The sequence below is a fragment of the Borostomias antarcticus genome (assembly GCF_949987555.1).
Source record: "Borostomias antarcticus genome assembly, chromosome: 4".
NCBI classification, from domain to species: Eukaryota; Metazoa; Chordata; class Actinopteri; order Stomiiformes; family Stomiidae; genus Borostomias; species Borostomias antarcticus.
Window position 1 is genome coordinate 31572034 of NC_140237.1, and position 18679 is coordinate 31590712.

Genomic DNA, 18679 nt, shown 5'->3' on the forward strand with positions numbered 1-18679 from the left:
CCTGAAAAAGAGATTTGTATCTCAATGGGACTTTTCCGGGTTAAATAAAGCTTAGATAAAATAAAGAGTTACCATACGTGGAGGTACATTAACTTATCACGGTGAAACATTAGCCCATCGGCATGAGGTAAAATCAGAGCATTCACATAGCTTGAATCCATAATAAATAGCCTACCTCAGTTCGCAAATGTAAAGGGGAGAGACGCACCTAATTGATCGAGGTTTGGGGTGAATGACTCACTGGACAGTGAGGTAGTCCTCTGATACATAGACATTATGCTCTGATACTTCACTGCTGGTAGACATGATGACCCCGCCCCCCAACACACAGGCCTCGCCTCTCCTCTCACACCTGACTTCATTTCCTCAGTCCCAATTAGAGACTGCTCAGTCAGCCGGAAAATGAGCAGCTTCAGTCTACATTTAGCACACCGGATTTCAAATTTTCAATCTCCTCTCATATCTAATGACCTGGGCAACTGCAGGGGCTTCAAAGGTGTGTCATTGCAAAAGCTGGCAGCAGGCCAACTTGAGGCTACTAGTTTGTGTTACTAACGGTTTGGGTGGGATATATTATCAGAAGACTGTATTTAATGAAGATGCCACCAGACATACAGTATCGGCAAGGCATGATGTCAGATATTATAGGCGCTTTGTCTTATTTTCTGATTGACATCGGTAAACAACCAAGCGATCGTCACCTGGTTCGGCATAATTTCTGCAGGTGTGCGAATTGAATGCCATCAGTCATTTTAAAATTCACACCGATGAATGCATCGCATTTTCCCTTGCCTTCCATATTTTACCTGGAGAAAGGTTATGGACACTCTAACTAGAGCACTGTCGAATCACTTGACTTTGCATGAACTGCAGTCCCATACATGCAGAGGAATGTTGTAATAGGGCTACCTAATGCAGAATATGCTGAGTAATGTCAAGGATATCGTTTGCTTTGAGTGGGAATCCTGATGGATTTGAATAGTCCCCGAAGTCGCTCGTTTTGCAGTTGGCGTCTATAGGTAAAACCAGGCTACGTCATTCTAGGTGGAAACAAAGCCGCCTGGGTTCTATTCAGCTCCAAGCGCGCGCCTCAGAACGCGGACAGCTCCGTTCGGCTTCCGCGGAACCCTAGTGAGGAGACGGAACCCTCGGGCGGTCGACCAATATGAAGGGCGAAGAGCGAGTGCTATGAGCAAAAATGAATAGGGATCGAATCGGATGTTGCGATTAATAATTTTCCTTTTATATCCTATCCATGGGATGTCTTTTTTGCCTCCGATCTCCATTTGAATTGACCAACGAATGTGTGCGTAAACTTTGCCTTGCCGTAATGTTTTGGTTGCTTTGATTCAGAATCATTAGTTTTTGGACCCTTTCACAGATGCCGTTGAACCGGACGGGGCGTTAAGTGAGTTATTTTTTTTCCCCTTTATTGTTTTTTATTGGCGCGAGACAGTGGTGCGCTGACAACAGATTTCCTCTATTTTCTTAAGTATGATGAGTGAAGGTGAGAGTATGCAAACGCTATTGAATTATAACCGTCAACGCACCCTTCTGTCTGAGGAATTGCAGCTGGTTCATTGTTAGAACCTGGGCGGATACAGGGACGGGAATAATCCAGACGCATCAGTTTGTTATGGATGCGCGTAAACATTCCTCGCGGTTTCTTGATTAATTGAACAGACCAATGATAAGAACTAAGGATTACACCATCCGTTATTATTACTGCTCTGTCCAAACACTGCAATTGTTGAGAGTGAAGTGAACAGTGTATTATTCCTCTTGCTGAATGAAAAGAGAAGTTACAACTCTAGCGTTGCTGGTTATAATATTCGTTTTTAACGTCGCAACAAGCACAATAGTGAACTATCTCCCTTAGCACAGGGTTAATCTGGGATCTGTCTCCCTAGACAGAAACACCTCCACCCCCCAGACGGCAGCCATGGACCCCCTCCCAGAGTACTCCCTGTTCCTGGTGCGGATCCTGGAGGAGCTTGACACCAAGCACAGCACCGTGTCGTACCAGGACCTCTGCAAGTCCCTGTGCGCCCGCTTCGACCTGGTCCACCTGGCCAAGCTGCGCAGCCTGCTGTTCTACACAGCCTGCCTCGACCCCGCCTTCCCCGCCACCCTCTTCAGGGACAAGATGCGAAGCTCGGTGGAGGACCAGCAGTCCAAGAAGCTGATGGTGGCAGCGGACATCGTCACCATGTTCAACCTCATCCAGATGAACGGAGGCATTGCCAAAGACAAGCTGCCCATGGGACACCGACCCAAGTTCCACAAAAACCAATCGTTCGAGTCATGTAGGTCAGACTCAGATGTTTATAAGTTCCAGGACTGCGAAAGAGGGGCTTACGACCACATGGACTGCCCCAGGGGTCACTACCACCACCACCACCACCACCCCATGCCTCAGAGCAACCCCCCCTGCCCCACATCAGACTGCAAGAGCTGCCAGCAGTTCATCCCCACATCCGACCCCAACTTCCTGTTGGGCGTCAACAAGGATTTGAAATGTCGAGCAGCGTCGCTGGATAAGCTGCAGCACCTACCCCAGTACTCCGGGGGAAGCCCCCCATCCACCCCCTGCGAGATGCAGACCACCTACTTCCCCATGGACATCGACAGCGAGTCCACCACCGACCAGGACTCCCTGCAGCACCTCAGCCAGGCCGAGCCCTTCACCGTCCACTCCTGCGTCCAGAAGAGGAACATCTTCAAGGAGGACTTCCACAACCTGCAGGCTTTCTCTCCACAGGTGTGTGAGGTCGTTCTCCACCGTCAAGTTCCCAAAAACATGATCGAATCTCATTATGAGTTCATTATGAGTTATGTCTACTACTTATCAGTTACTAAAATTGGCACTTGATCTTTTTAACTGTAATGCTGTAAATACTACAGCCTACTAACAACACTATTTTGATACTCAATGGATTTTAAAATATGTAATAAGTAATATGTAATCACAATGCAACCACAGAGTACGGTAGGGATATAATTTGTTTTAATGCTTTGTCACTGTGTTATTATCCCTTAACTTATGTACATGTTTGTTGTTATGATCCAGGTTGTCACCTCAGAGTCCAAGCCTGTCAGTAAGGGGGGCTACCATCGGAGGGAGCTCCACAAACCGGCAACCTTCTTCAATCACAGCTTCGAGCTGCCCTACAGCAACCCCTACTTTGAGCAGACTGTCAGCTCACCCATGCATGAGAAGAGACGCGTGAAGCACGAGAGCCTGGATGACCTGCAAGCGTCTACGTATTTTGGGCCGACGACGGTGTCCGAGTGTGTGAACCCTCGGAGACCAACCAGTAAGCCAGGAAAGCAGCCATCTTGGCCTGTGAAGAGCCTGAGTCTGAACACCGAGGAGGGGCCGCCAGATTTCGAGAGGTCTTTCTTCAACAGTAAACAGCTCAAAGACAGCCACCATCATAATGTTAGTGCCGTGAACAAAGACAACGAGCAGCACTTCCAGAGCGCCAAGGAGAAGGTTACCGCCTCTCCTTCAGGGTTCGCTAAGAAGACCAACGGGATGAAAAGCAAGGATGTGGCCTCTATGGCGTGCGGCCCGGACCGAGGTGTGGACAAGAGGGAGGTGGGGAAACGGTCCAGAGACAAAAGTGTCCACGGCGCCTCTTTCCAGGGAGCTAGCGTAGACTGCTCATCCAGCGTCGGGACTCAGACAGAGCAGTCGGCGCAGAGGAAGCTCAAAGATTACGCCGCCAGCCACGCCAAGTACGGAGAGAGAGAGAGACACGGGTTCAAACACTCCGACGAGGACTCCGAGATTGTCAGCGATGACATTAGTGACATTTTCCGTTTCCTCGACGACATGAGTGTGTGTGACTCCCTGGGGGTCATCCAGTCCTCCTGCTACAACAGTAACGGATCACTCTCTCAGGTGACGCTGAAGTCAGACGGCGACAGCTCCCCAGAACGCAACACGGTCAAGCTGGCCAAGTCCAAGCTGGACCGTCTGTTCCATTCCCTGGAGAACACGGACGACGAGCTCAAGTCCAGCGTGTGCAAGCTGGTGATGAGGATAGGGGAGATCGAGAAGAAGCTGGAGTCTCTGTCGGGGGTGAGAGGGGAGATCTCCCAGGTGCTCTCCAAACTCAACAAGCTGGACGAGAAGATCCAGGAGCCAGAGACCAACGAGAGGCCCGGGGACGTGGTCTCCGCCGCGGGCTCCGCCGCCACCCCCGACCACCCCCACCAGGACCCCGCCCTCTCCCCGCACGTCTTCCAGTGCCACACCACGGGCCACAACGTGAAGGCGGACATGGGCGGGTCCGGGGAGTGGTGCTGCTCGGACGGCAGTAACAGCGAGAGCCTGCGGGTCAAAGCCCTGAAGAAGAGCATGTTCATCAGAAGGTCGTCGCGCTCGCTCAACGAGGAGAACAGCGCCACGGAGTCGAAGGTCGCCAGCATCACCAACTCCCCGCGGGACTGGCGGACGGTGTCGTATTCCGGTCACTCTGCCGACGAGGGCAAAGACAAAGAGCGGGACAGAGACAGGGACAGGGACAGGGACAAGGACAGATACAGAAAAGCCAAAGAGGTAAGGACAATGGATTGTATTCACAGTATTGGTAGATATAGTTCTTCGCTCATCACAGGCATGCGGAACAAGTAAACTCAAAACCTTCATGAGATGATGCTGGAAACTTGTGCTGTTGAGGTCTAATTATCAGTGCTGTACATATCTCTCACACGATGGGAGACCGCAGGGCTGAAAAGCTGTCCGATTAATGTGACACGATCAAAGTCGGTTTGTCACATTCGTAGAAGTATGATATGCAGTGACATGTCGTTGCCGGCTCCTAAGTGAGCTAAACAAGTAGAGTCCCAACCCACATACAGTATGTAGAATCCTCTTAATTTATATTTAATTTGCGTGTAGAAGATGATGAGTTGTCACATAGTAGTTATGTGGAGAACATCTGGGAATTCAACAAAGGCGATCAAACATGTCGTTGTCAGTGATTAAATGACTGTCTCACTGCTTCCCTCCTCCACAGCTGCCTAGAGAGGCTTGTGCCTCGGCAGCAGATTGTGATCCTATAGCTGGTTTGCTGACATCAGAGGAAGTGGATTATTCCAGGCCCGTGTCACACACCAACTCACAGAGAAATGAAAGACATTTGTAGTGTTCCATTGAGAAGAGAGATGAATCCTGTCAAATTAGGAACGGGAGAGTTGAGGGATTGGGGGAGCAATCTACACCTAAGGACTCCCTCGGGTTAGAAGTCTCTCCCATTCATCACCTGTCGAGACTTGAGGCCCCCGGTGCCACACACCAAAACACCCCCAACCGAAGAAACGAGCAGGAGACTGTTAGTGAGCTGTTTCAGACGATCTGTGGTGAGCTGTAGAGTCAAAACGTAACCGTTGCTACTGCCTCTCCTGGCATAGGCGCAGAGGCTGATTTGTGAGCGATTGGGAAACATTTTCTCTCAGAATACTGGGGAATGTTTGTCAGTTTTAGTTCGCGGTTCAATATATTTGATAATTAGAATGTGCTACCAGACAGAACCTCTCCAAGTCCATTTTTTTCTGTTCTTCCGTCACATGATTGACATGCCCCCCCCCCTCCTCCCTCCCACCCTCCCTCCCTCCCACTCTCCCCCCTCCTCCCTCCCTCCTCCCTCCCCCCTCCCTCCCACACACCCACACACCCACACACACACACACACACACACACACACACACACACACACACACACACACACACGGCCGAGACACTCTTAAACAGTGTGTTGAAAGTCTCTCTAGGCAGGAAGTGTTTCAGAGACTAGTCATCCTCACTGACCTTTCTCTGGGAAGCCAAATGGACCGGATGTTAATTGAAACGGGTCTTGACCCTGAGCTGTCATTCTACCGCTCTGCGCTGCGAAGCGCCACTCTGAGATGACATGGATTAATACCCAGCATGCCTCCTTCCTCTAAGTGTGTGTGCATGCGTGTGTGATGATCTCACACAATATCTGTAGGACGGGACATAGATGATGCTCTTTACTAGCATTCCTCTTAATGGCCGCCTCTCCTGTTGTGCTGTTTTTGATTCTCTGACCGATAGGCTACAGGTCTCTACTATACTGGCTCCACTAGTTTCCAGTAGGTGGTCCATGATAATAGTAGCGAATGGGAGTACGCTATTTAAAGGTTCTAGGACATCCAGCCACCTGCTATCTTAAAAAAAGCTAATCTAGCCCCTAACTAGCAATTAATCCATACCCCTGATGGGGCACAATCCAGGAAGAGAGTGGGTAACTGTTTATTTTATTTTATTCCCTGGCACCTTATTATGCCATCAAAGTCAATTACAGCCAACATGTGCTATTTCTTGCTACAGCTATTTATCTGCTAGAGAAAATACTCTCTTTCTCTCTCTCTCTCTCTCTCTCCTCCCTCCCCTCCCTCTCTCTCTCTCTCCCCCCTCCCTCTCTCTCTCTGTCTCTCCCCCCTCCCTCTCTCTCTCTCTCTGTCTCTGGTCCTATTTTCTGTTTCTCGCTGTGATTTCCCGTCCGTTGGCCCGTTGGAGGGAAGCCAGGGTGGAGGGCGGCCAGTTCCTCCCGACTCTCAGGTTGAGCTCCAAGTCATTTGGGGATGAAGAGGCGGTACGCAGGGCGGCCATATAACCAAGACTGCCACATAACTTACGCTGCGTCCTCTGCTCCCTAGACGACTATAGCTTCGGTGAAACGTACAACTCCCTGTCAGCGACTAGAAAAATTACTGTTGCTGTAGGTTCCCTATAATGGAATAATGCACTCAGATCCCAGTGAAGGCTTGGTTTTCATAGTGTCAGTGTGTGACTGGAGGCCGGTCAGTGTAGCATTACTGAAGCAGGGCAGACCTGAGGTCAGCGCGGTGGATCTCCGGTCTTGGAAGCCCAGACGTCAGTTCCACCACTCGTTCGTTGTGTTTCCGTCGTTCTCAAGATTCAAGATTCATTTATTTGTCCCGAGGGAAATTTGTCTTGGACATACAGGCTGCTACATACAGTGCAAAGGTGCCATAACAAGGACAAAACAAACATTAGTGCATAGACACGTGCAAACAAGTGCAAACAAAGTCCTATCTGTCCACCTGCAGCTCCTTGTACTCCTAGTTGATACTGCTCTATCTGTATTCCCCTCAGCGTCGCACCCGACTCTTATCACTCTACTCTTCCTCCTCCTCCTCTTCAGCCTGGTAGTCCAGCCCTCCACTCCCCCCTTTCTGCCTCCGTCCCTTCCTCTCTCACATCTGTCCTCCTCTCTCCTCCTCCCCTCTCCCCCCTCACTCCTCCATCTCCTACTCCCTTTCAACCCTTCCTCCCTACGTCTCCTGACTGTCAATAAGCGCGGCGGCCAGACTGTCACAACACACAGGAGAGAGCAGCGGGGAAGCTTGTCATCGCTGTGTCAGTCTCACCCTAAACCACCACAACGGTTGCACTCTTTATTTTTCTTCACAAACAAAACATTTCCCCCCCCCCACAAAAGTAACATCCTAAGCTGTCACTAAGCTGGTTCCATATTCTTTAATAACAGGGCTAGAGAAAGAGGAAGGGACATTGAAGGTATCTGTGTAGCCGGCTCTACGACTAACAGTACGTTATGACTAACAGGACATGCTGTGGCTGCTACTGTGTTCACTACAGTTATAACACACGTGCCCTCTGGCTGCTACTGTGTTCACTACAGTTATAACACAGTAATAACACGTGTCCTCTGGCTGCTACTGTGTTCACTACAGTAATAACACACGTGCCCTCTGGTTGCTACTGTGTTCACTACAGTAATAACACAGTAATAACACGTGTCCTCTGGCTGCTACTGTGTTCACTACAGTAATAACACAGTAATAACACGTGTCCTCTGGCTGCTACTGTGTTCACTATAGTAATAACAGGTGTCCAGGCATCCTCCTCTCCAGAGGAGCGAATATTCTCCCCTGCTGGAGACACAATCAGCCAGGAAAGCAGATTCAGAGCGCTGAACGACATGCTAGTGTTCCGCAACGCGAGGTTCTTCCTGTAAAGCCGAACTATTCATAAGCACCCAATTACAGTAATGGCGGAGGCAGATCGGGCCTACAAAGCGAGTATAGTGGTCGAGTTGTGAGGGAACACCACGTGAGGCATTCACACACATGCTGGCACACACATGCACATACTAGCACTGTATAGACAGGCAATTAGAAACCAGAATAGATTTTCGTCACCTTGTCTCCGACCCTGGGGGGTAGTGGCGGGGGGGGGGGGGGGGGGGGTGGGTTGTTACTCTTGGTGGTTAAAAATGGATGTGCGATTACAATCCTTTCAGGTGCTGAAAAGAGCTGTTAAAGAATTTAGTATGCTTCTAAATTACAAGGTGCTTTTTGACTGCCTAGACCATCAATATAATCATTACGTTGTGCTGTGGAATGATGTGTTTACGGTGCCTTTCATCAGTCATTCACCTGAGGGGATCTGGACAGAGGGTGTTGGGAATGAAACCAAATGATCTACCCGTTTGCTCTTTTACTAACTTAGAATAACAAGCTTTATTACATCCAACGCTTCATAACACCCAAAGATTTATAACACCCAAAGCTTTATAACACCCAAAGCTTTATAACACCCAACGCTTTATAACACCCAACGCTTTATAACACCCAACGCTTTATAACACCCAACGCTTAATAACACCCAACGCTTAATAACACCCAAAGCTTTGACACCGAAAGCTTTGACACCCAAAGCTTCATAACACCCAAAGCTTCATAACACCCAACGCTTTATAACACCCAATGCTTTAACACCCAACGTTTTATAACACCCAAAGCTTTATAACACTCAAAGCTTTGTAACACCCAAAGCTTTATAACACCCAAAGCTTAATAACACCCAAAGCTTTGACACCGAAAGCTTTATGACACCCAAAGCTTCATAACACCCAAAGCTTCATAACACCCAACGCTTTATAACACCCAACGCTTTATAACACCCAACGTTTTATAAAACCCAAAGCTTTATAACACTCAAAGCTTTATAACACCCAAAGCTTTATAACACCCGAAGCTTTATAACCCCCAACGCTTTATAACACCCACCGCTTTATAACACCCAACGCTTTATAACACCCAACGCTTTATAACACCCAACGCTTTATAACACCCAAAGATTTATAACACCCAAAGCTTTATAACATCCAAAGCTTTATAACACCCAAAGCTTAATAACACTCAAAGCTTTATAACACCCAAAGCTTAATAACACCCAAAGCTTAATAACACCCAAAGCTTTATAACACCCAAAGCTTTATAACACCCAAAGCTTTATAACACCCAACGCTTTATAACATCCAAAGCTTTATAACACCCAAAGCTTTATAACACCCAACGCTTTATAACACCCAATGCTTTATAACACCCAACGCTTTATAACACCCAACGCTTTATAACACCCAACGCTTTATAACACCCAACGCTTTATAACACCCAACGCTTCATAACACCCAAAGCTTAATAACACCTAAAGCTTAATAACACCTAAAGCTTAATAACACCCAAAGCTTTATGACACCCAAAGCTTTATGACACCCAAAGCTTCATAACACCAAAAGCTTCAGAACACCCAAAGCTTCATAACACCCAACGCTTCATAACACCCAAAGCTTCATAACACCCAACGCTTTATAACACCCAACGCTTTATAACACCCAACGCTTTATGACACCCAAAGCTTTATAACACCCAACGCTTTATAACACCCAATGCTTTATAACACCCAACGCTTTATAACACCCAAAGCTTTATAACACCCAACGCTTTATAACACCCAACGCTTTATAACGCCCAACGCTTTATAATGCCCAACGCTTTATAACGCCCAACGCTTTATAACACCCAAAGCTTCATAACACCCAAAGCTTCATAACACCCAAAGCTTCATAACACCCAACGCTTTATAACACCCAACGCTTCATAACACCCAAAGCTTTAAAACACCCAAAGCTTCATAACACCCAAAGCTTCATAACACCCAATGTGAGCATACAGTACCGTAGGTACATACCTAGACAAGGATCTAATTGGTCAGTTTTTTGGTTTCATCCTCAGTGAGTGATTTTGTCTGATTCATACAAAATGATGCCAGCAATTGGTCTGGTGAGAAAATACATTCAGGCTTATCCAAGCATGTTTGTCAGTTCTTCATACACATTCTCCTCATTACATGCAGAGAGCAATTTGTTTTGATTTCTTTCCAAAAATGGCCAGCTCTCCAAATCTGTACTGTTAGCGTTTCCTTTCTCGCCAAGGGCAGATATCAGCTGGCTTGCAGATGTTAAAAACAAATATTGTGCTTCATAACATGGCTACTGGCTTACAAATGATTTATGATTAATTCCTGTTTTAATGTGCAGAGAGGGGGTGGGATGCATGAACATGCGTTTCTCATTTAACGCTTTGCTGTCATGGAGGGGAAATGAAGGATTCGTGGTATTGCGGTAACGACATGACTTGTAATGGCAACGCCACCGTGTCTGGATCAGGATGGATTTCTCATCAGGACCGTCGTATTCCTCTGCACATGCTCAGATGGGGCTCCTGCCTCTCTGGGAGGTTCTCTAAACTGCAGGATTTTGCACTGTTTTTAACGTGGCTTTGCATTGAGTTCAGGTTTGTTTATCAATCAATCAATCAATCAACCACTCACTCACTCACTCAATCAAATTTATACAGCACATATAAACATGACTCTTGTCAACCAAAGTTCGGTACATTTGAAAATACACAGTAATAATAGACAACAGACAGCATCACAGTTATACAAGTAGACACAGGACAACAAACAAGGCACAAGTCAGGGTGAATCAGGAAACGCTAACGAATAAAAGTTTTGAGCCTAGATTTAGATTTAAATGAGTCAATCGAGGGGACATATGTTTAACACTTCCCAAGTGGTCCGTTTGATATTCAAAGGCTAATCGGAACACAGCACACAACATGCAAAAAAATGTAGAAGGTCCCAGGCACTCGAAAGTGAAGAGGAGGAAGAGGGTAGATTAAAAAGCCTTAATTAAATCATGGCTATGGACAGAAAACAAAAAGCCAACATTGTTGTGTTTTGTTCCAGGCGCTCAGGTGACTGACCTTTCCTCTGTTACATTTGACCCCTCTGTCGTCCCCGTCTCCCTCTGCAGTCGGAGCGTGAGCGTCAGTACGAGCTCCCCCAGGTCCACCGCTCCTCCAAGCCCCCCAAGGACTCCTATCTGGTGGAGCAGGTGTTCTCCCCGCACCGCTTCCCCCCCTCGGTCAAGGCCCACATGAAGGGCAGCCCCCTGTACACAGACCTGCGGCTGACCGGACCGTCGGACGGCAAGCGAGGCCAGCCCTCCTGGACCATCGAGGAATACAAGCGCAACGTGGGGGAGAAGGGCAAACAGCTCACCGCTCTGGACCTGCAGGTAAGGGCAACCCCTATGGGCTCTACTTCCTCTTTGTCTACTTCCCCTATGGGCTCTACTTCCTCTTTGTCTACTTCCCCTATGGGCTCTACTTCCTCTTTGTCTACTTCCTCTATGGGCTCTACTTCCTCTTTGTCTACTTCCCCTATGGGCTCTTCTTCCTCTTTGTCTACTTCCTCTATGGGCTCTACTTCTTCTTTGTCTACTTCCTCTATGGGCTCTACTTCCTCTTTGTCTACTTCCTCTATGGGCTCTACTTCCTCTTTGTCTACTTCCTCTCTCGCCTTTTTATCCCCTCAAGCTGCAGGACACCTCATTGATTCCTGCGTTTGGGATGAATAGTCTTGAAAAGCCGAATGCTGATTTTCTATCTCTGGCGGTATGACCTCCAGGGGAAACACTGGTCAGGACTGCTGACGCCAGGCTGTTCTCTCCCCCGTCTCCTCCTCCTCCCCGACCTCGTCTGTTTGGGTTTACCGTTGGGTTTCTGTCTGTGACACTCTCGCAAGACAAAGAGAGAATGGGAATGTGTTGTGATGAACAGAGATGAAAAAGCCACAGAGATAGAAGCACTGATAATACTGATTTCTAGCCAAGATAGACTCTGTGAAGGATTGTGGACATGTATCATTATTAGGGATTTTTGTATGGCTGAAATCGAATTGATCAAACCTGAGAAAGACAACTATTATCAACTTCATGTTGAACTGCACTGACCCCCCCCCCACTTTGGCCACTGCATGCTCTTTTTGATCTGTCTCCTTTCTTCTGTCTGTTCTCTGTCTTCTGGCCAGCTGTGTTCTATATTAGTCTCTTTGTTTTAGTTTCGGGTTCGTTATGCTGCCATTTTGGTCAGCTGTTGCTCGAAAAAGAGTTATTTGATCTCAAGCTTCTTTACTTGGTTAAATAAAGGTTAAATAAAACATAAAAAAATAAATAAAACTGAACAGGTAAACAAGCTAAACATGTCCACTGAACCTTGACCCTTGTCAATTTCTTGCCGTTATTCCAGCAGTAATGTTTGCCTGGGTGGCTCAGTCTGGCGCTGCGCTACAGTGGAAGCTCTTATAAATGGAAGGTTCGCCTTAAGCTTTGTTTTTGATTCAGTGAGGAGTTTTTGCCTGAAGTTTGTGAGGCTGAGTGTAATAAAACAGTTGCCCTAGATTGCATGGGACTGCCACTGCTCTTCATGACTTATTTAATAGGAATCGGAGCTTCCTAGCCATCAAGACTTGCCAAGGACCAACAACGTGGTGGAGGGCTGGCATCAAGCATTTGGCCAGCTCAACTTCCTCTCACCCTACCTTAGGGCAGTTAATTGAAAGACCAGTCCGGCGCCCGCTGATTTTCGACGGGCCAAGCTCCCAGCTGGCCGAGCTGGTGACCATCCAGAGGTTTTGATTTCGGAAGCCCACGACCCACCTGAAGAGGGTGGTTGGTTGCTATGCCGACGGCAGGGTGGTTAGTTACTCACGTGGGCGTGGTGTTACTCTCACGTTTGAGGGGCGAGTCTGAAAGAGCAAACCGACTTGAACCATCCCAGCAGCCAAAAAGACACTCACTCTGCTCCTCTCCTTCAAAACGCTCATTTGGGTCGGCTGTGGAAAGTTGCTCTAGATTGCGTGGGATTGCAACTGTGCTGTTAACGATGACTTCTTTACTAGTGCTTTATTACAAGAAAAAACACTGACCATGAGTCTGAGGAAGAGAGAGAGAGAATGAGAGAAAGAGAGGAAAAAGGAGAGATCTGAAGTAGCCTAGCAGTAAACAACAGAACAAGACCTGAAAGTCATGAAGTCATTTTGCATCATCACTGGACTATTCCCGACTGCAATAACGCTGAAATAGTGGAGCCATGGAAGAGAGGGAGATGACCTCATTTGAGGACAACCGGTGTCTCTGTGCAGAGCCACCAATTACCCGGCGAAGGCTGCTCGTTCCTGGGCGTCGCTTTCTTCTCAACCTGCCTCCAACATCAGTGTTGATCAGCCATACTCAGAAAGAGACGGCTGTTGAATGAGTCTAATTCATCTGTAAACTGTCATCATACTCAACCGAAGACAAATGAGCTGTGGCAGCCGTCAGTGCTTCCAGGCTGAAATGCAGAACCCTTTGTATAGAAATGCTAAACAATACGTCTCTCCATCTCAGCGCCCTCGGTACACGTTGCTGAGCCAGGAACAGAGACGAGAACGTAACGTCTCGGGAACCAAGAACAGTGGTCACCTTCTGAAACGTTCCAAACCTTCAGAAGCAATGATTTGTGATTTTCGTAATGATGAATACGGAGAGTTCTCCAAGAAGGAGGCAATAGCATTAACCTTGACGGTGTGCTACTCCCAAAGACGAAGGATTACTTTCTAATCCTCCAGCCAGGAGAGACAGACAGGGCAGGGCTCTGAGAGAGAGAGAGGGAGAGAGAAAGGGGGGAGAGAGGGAGAGGGGGAGAGAGAGAGAGAGAGTGTGTTTTCATCATTTTCTCCCTTTGTGGTCAGATTCATTGAAATATAAAGAATACTATGCAGTAATAACAAAAAACATAGCTTCCTTACAAGGCAATTAACACTCGCGTCGTTCAACACTCCTACTCGTTTTGTTCCACTATACGTTGCTTCCTGGTCACCCTCTACCCTCCAGACAGCCTCAACTCTTTCCTTCTATATTAAACCCCTCAGCATTTAAACCCAGAAATGTCCTGCCGAGTCAAATCAATGGCTGGAGCCTTGCATCCCCAGGGCCCCGGAGTCCAGTACATTAGTTCTCCTGGACAGAGAATGGTGTCCTCGGAGGAGGCAGTAAAGTGTGTGACGCCATGTAGATGCTCATCTCAGACGACCAGCGACCGCCTGGCCGGCCCCGTCTCTCAGGGACGCGGCGGGAAACGAGCCTCTTCACAAGGACAAGGATTACAGTCGGCCACCATCGATTTCTTTCCTTCACCGTTCCTGTTTATCTGACAATCCATTTTGGTGATAGCAGGGGCTGGAGCTGAGACTGGGGCTAGGGCTGGGACAGGGGCTGGGACGGACTGGGACTGGGGCAGGGACTGGGACTGGGGCAGAAACTGGGACTGGAGCTGAGACTGGGACTGGGGCAGGGACTAGGACTGGGACTGGGACTGAGACTGAGACTGAGACTGGGGCAGACACTGGGGCTGGAGCTGAGACTGGGACTGGGACTGTTGACAGTAAACAGGCTAGTAGGGCATGGAGGGCCCTGCAGGGCCCACTGTCACCCTCTGGCCCTCATGTACAGGTCTGGAATCAGCCTAATTTCTCCAGAGCCTGACCTGAACAGCTGACCAGCTGACTGGAGTGGAGGGAGGAGTCTGAATCCCTCTAGTCGCTCCTCCCCTCTCCCCTCCTCTCCTCATCACTGAGGCTCTGGCAGCGCCAGAGGAATGGACGTCACCGACCACAACTCCATTCTGAGACAGGATATGAGACGGAGGAGAAGTTACTGCTCCTCTGGATACTCTGTCTAATGATCTCTGTCTCTTCTGGCTCTCTTCATCTCTCTCTCTTCATCTCTCTCTCTCTCTGTCTCTCTGTCTTTCTCTCTCTCTCTCTCTCTGTCTCTCTCTCTCTGCCCTGGCTCTCTTCATCTCTCTCTCTCTCTCTCTCTCTCTCTCTCTCTCTCTGCCCTGGCTCTCTTCATCTCTCTCTCTCTCTCTCTCTCTCTCTCTCTCTCTCTCTCTCTGTCTCTTCTGGCTCTCTTTATATCTCTCTGTCTCTCTCTCTCTCTCTCTCTGTCTCTCTCTCTCTCTCTCTGTCTCTTCTGGCTCTCTTCATCTCTCTCTCTCTCTGTCTCTTCTGGCTCTCTCTCTCTGTCTCTCTCTCTCTCTCTGTCTCTTCTGGCTCTCTTCATCTCTCTCTCTCTCTCTCTCTCTCTCTCTCTGTCTCTTCTGGCTCTCTTCATCTCTCTCTCTCTCTCTCTGTCTCTTCTGGCTCTCTCTCTCTGTCTCTCTCTCTCTCTCTCTCTCTCTCTCTCTGTCTCTTCTGGCTCTCTTCATCTCTCTCTCTCTCTCTCTCTCGATTGCCATTTGAGACAAGGACAAAAACAGTGTTCAATCTCTTCTCCTTCAGACGCTCAGAATGTTTTCCTCCTGCCTCTCTACCTCAGACTCATGTCCGTCTGTCTGTCCGTCTGTCCGTTCTGCTCTGTTCTTCTAGACGCAGGAGTCCCTGAACCCCAACAACCTGGAGTACTGGATGGAGGACATCTACACGCCCGGCTACGATTCGCTGCTGAAGAGGAAAGAGGCGGAGTTCCGCAGAGCCAAGGCGTGTAAGATCGGAGCGCTCATCGCGGCCGCTGCCTGCACTGTGATCCTGGTCATCATCGTGCCCATCTGCACCATGAAGTCATGAAGGTTAGGAGGTCTTGCACCCGGTGGAACCAACCAACCAACATGGACGGATTCGAAACTCCCTCCAAAAGCCCTCTCTCTACCCCTGAGACATGTAAAGTGGGAGCGATGTGGTCATCGCTCCGGGTTAGCCATTCGGTAGGTTAGGACTCAGCCATTTTAAAAGTGTGGGGACATTTTAATGGTCTTTCTACAGTATTTTACTTCGGGCATTGCTATTAGACCAGATACATTCAGCACATTCTTTGACTAGAGGAGGATGGCATTACTTTCTATTTTCTATGTATCGTTGCCTACATTTATTTAGTGAAAAAATGTATTTACTATCAAGGTGGCCGTGACGCAGTAGGAATGTAAATGGGAAATACACAATATATTTATTTTACAGGAAAATATCTGTATTGATGTCAAATTTGTTTGGCTGTACTATCGGAATATGATGAGAAGAAAATGGAGAGCTGGATTTGTTTTTGTAGACTGTGTATAATATTTTTATTTTGGTATACAGTAATTGCTGTAAAATGTATTTTGATGAGAGTTATTTTTGATGAATTATCTGGTAGAATGTGCTGAGGTGAAACCAGGATTTATCTTTGTCATTAACAATAAGAGTTTTAATTGTTGGGATTTGTGCAACGCATTTTTCTACATAGTACATAGATTGCAAAACCAGTATGGGTACAAAGCCAGCCTGAATGTATTGAAAATAGCCTAAAAAAAAGTACAGTACCTCTCATTGTGTGGAATTGACTCGAATGTTGTATCTTTGCTTCACACAGTGTGATTACTAGCCAACAGCACATTGCTGCTTTGGGCGCTTTTTGAGGGCATTTATTGAGTAAACACTTGAAGTCTCCCTCCACAGTGGAGTACACCTGGAAAGGTGAGCAGTATAATTGGTTCAGTCGGCAGTATTGAACGGTCCGGTCACAGCCTCCCAGAAAGACAACAGCACCCCCCCCCCACACCCCCCCTCCCTCTGCCCAGGCTCATCCACCCATCCAGTCCCCTAGAGTACGAGGCCTTAGAACGACCGAACGCAAACTGCACGCTGACGGCCGCGTCCCAATAGCTTGGATCAGCTTCCTTGTCTCCTCGTCTCCTCGTCCCCGTCCTCTTCATGGTTACTGATCTAACTGGACGTGACGATAATAGAACCAGTTTGGGTGATTGATCTGTTCCCTTGGGCTGTGTGTCCACCAACGAGCTGTATGTAGCTGAACAGCGCCAAGCTTACAGCTCCGTAGAGCGCACTAGAGCTGGGGTTTAGAGCTGAGTAGAGCACACTAGAGCTGGGGTTTAGAGCAGCGTAGAGCACACTAGAGCTGGGGTTTAGAGCAGCGTAGAGCACACTAGAGCTGGGGTTTAGAGCAGCGTAGAGCATACTAGAGCTGGGGTTTAGAGCTGAGTAGAGCACACTAGAGCTGGGGTTTAGAGCTGAGTAGAGCGCACTAGAGCTGGAGTTTAGAGCTGAGTAGAGCACACTAGAGCTGGGGTTTAGAGCAGCGTAGAGCACACTAGAGCTGGGGTTTAGAGCTGGCTAGGCTACCGATGTTATACAGCTACGTTAGCAACGAGTGTCGTGTTTTTGCAGACTGCAGATTAACTAGCCAAGTTAAGATAGCTAGCTAATGTTAGCTAGTGCCCACGTTCGCTGTCTCTGCAGTTTTGCCAAAAACTGACCGTTGTCATTGTCAGAACAGCTGTTTACAGCCTGCGCTCTAGCCCAAAAAGAAACTTTTTTCAACTGCAAAAAAAGCCTAGAGCTCACGGCGCTGTAGCGCTAAAAAGCGCTTGGAACACAGCTCTCGTCTCTATAGCGCCCTAGAGCGCATTACCCATTGTAAACAATGAGAAAACAGCGCCAGCTCTAAAATACAGCTCCCCGGTGGACACGCACCCTTATTCATCCAGAGATTTGCCCTATTATTAGTCCACATGAGACTCTATTAAGATAGAAATCTGGTTTTATGAGTCTTGGGGGCAGCATAATTTAGGCTGAGAGGAACCGGCTGTCTCAGCGGTAGTAAAAGGACGGAGACTTGGAGACAAAGGAAATCTCAGCAGAGCGCTAGCCTAGGACACGGCTCTCAAGTCTAGAAAACTTTATTATCCCCGAGGGGCAAATTGTAGCTTAGCCAGCAGTAAATACAAACAATAAACAACAAATACAATATAAAAAACACATTTAAAAGCCAATGGCTGCAGGGATTAATGAGTTCTTATTGGTCCTGCATCTTGGCAGATTGTATCTGCTGCCAGACGGAAGCAAATTGAACTTCTTGGACGGGGCGGCTGGGATCAGCCACGAATTGACTGGGCTTTCTTCAAAGTCCTAATCTTATACAAATGAGAAATGTCACTCAAAGTCGTGCCTCCGATTCTGCTACACACTTTGACGATAACCTTGGTTCCTCTAGAATCACATCTCATACAGTGGGCTTGGTTCCACTGTGCGCCCTAGCCCCTTGCCCTAGCCCCTTTTCCGGTGTTCCCACCCCGTATAGGCATGGGTAAGAGGCTAGGGATGGAAATGGAATGTGGCCCAAAGCCTGAGTTCAGAGATACTGAGAAAAAGAGGACGGACTGTCAGTAGAGCGGAGGACCCTGCTTCCTGTAAACCAGGGGGTTGTCGGCTCCAGTCCCATGCTACAGCGTCTTCGAGTTCTGTTCACTCCCTTGTTCTTGTCTAATTGATCAATGACATTGAGGGACTAGAGTTGAGCATCTTTGTCATGAACAGTAATGTTAAGATGATGTATTATTGTCTGAGGTAAAATGGTTTCTGATCTGACCAGACAGTCCAGTGAATTTGCCTTCACCACGGGAACTGTGAGCCGCAGCGCACTGCAGTGGTCTGTAAATA

The 18679-nt window shown here is 48.0% G+C and overlaps 1 protein-coding gene across 1 annotated transcript; it reads left to right on the plus strand.

Annotated features, from left to right (window-relative positions):
* Positions 1-1942: 1942 nt before the first annotated feature.
* Positions 1943-15814, plus strand: minar1 (membrane integral NOTCH2 associated receptor 1; the record flags this gene model as incomplete). The annotated part of the gene is made up of 4 exons (XM_084436776.1): positions 1943-2761; positions 3071-4567; positions 11187-11444; positions 15617-15814. 4 exons carry the CDS (start codon positions 1943-1945, stop codon positions 15812-15814), a joined length of 2772 nt encoding a protein of 923 aa, XP_084292902.1.
* Between the last annotated feature and the right edge of the window lie 2865 nt (positions 15815-18679).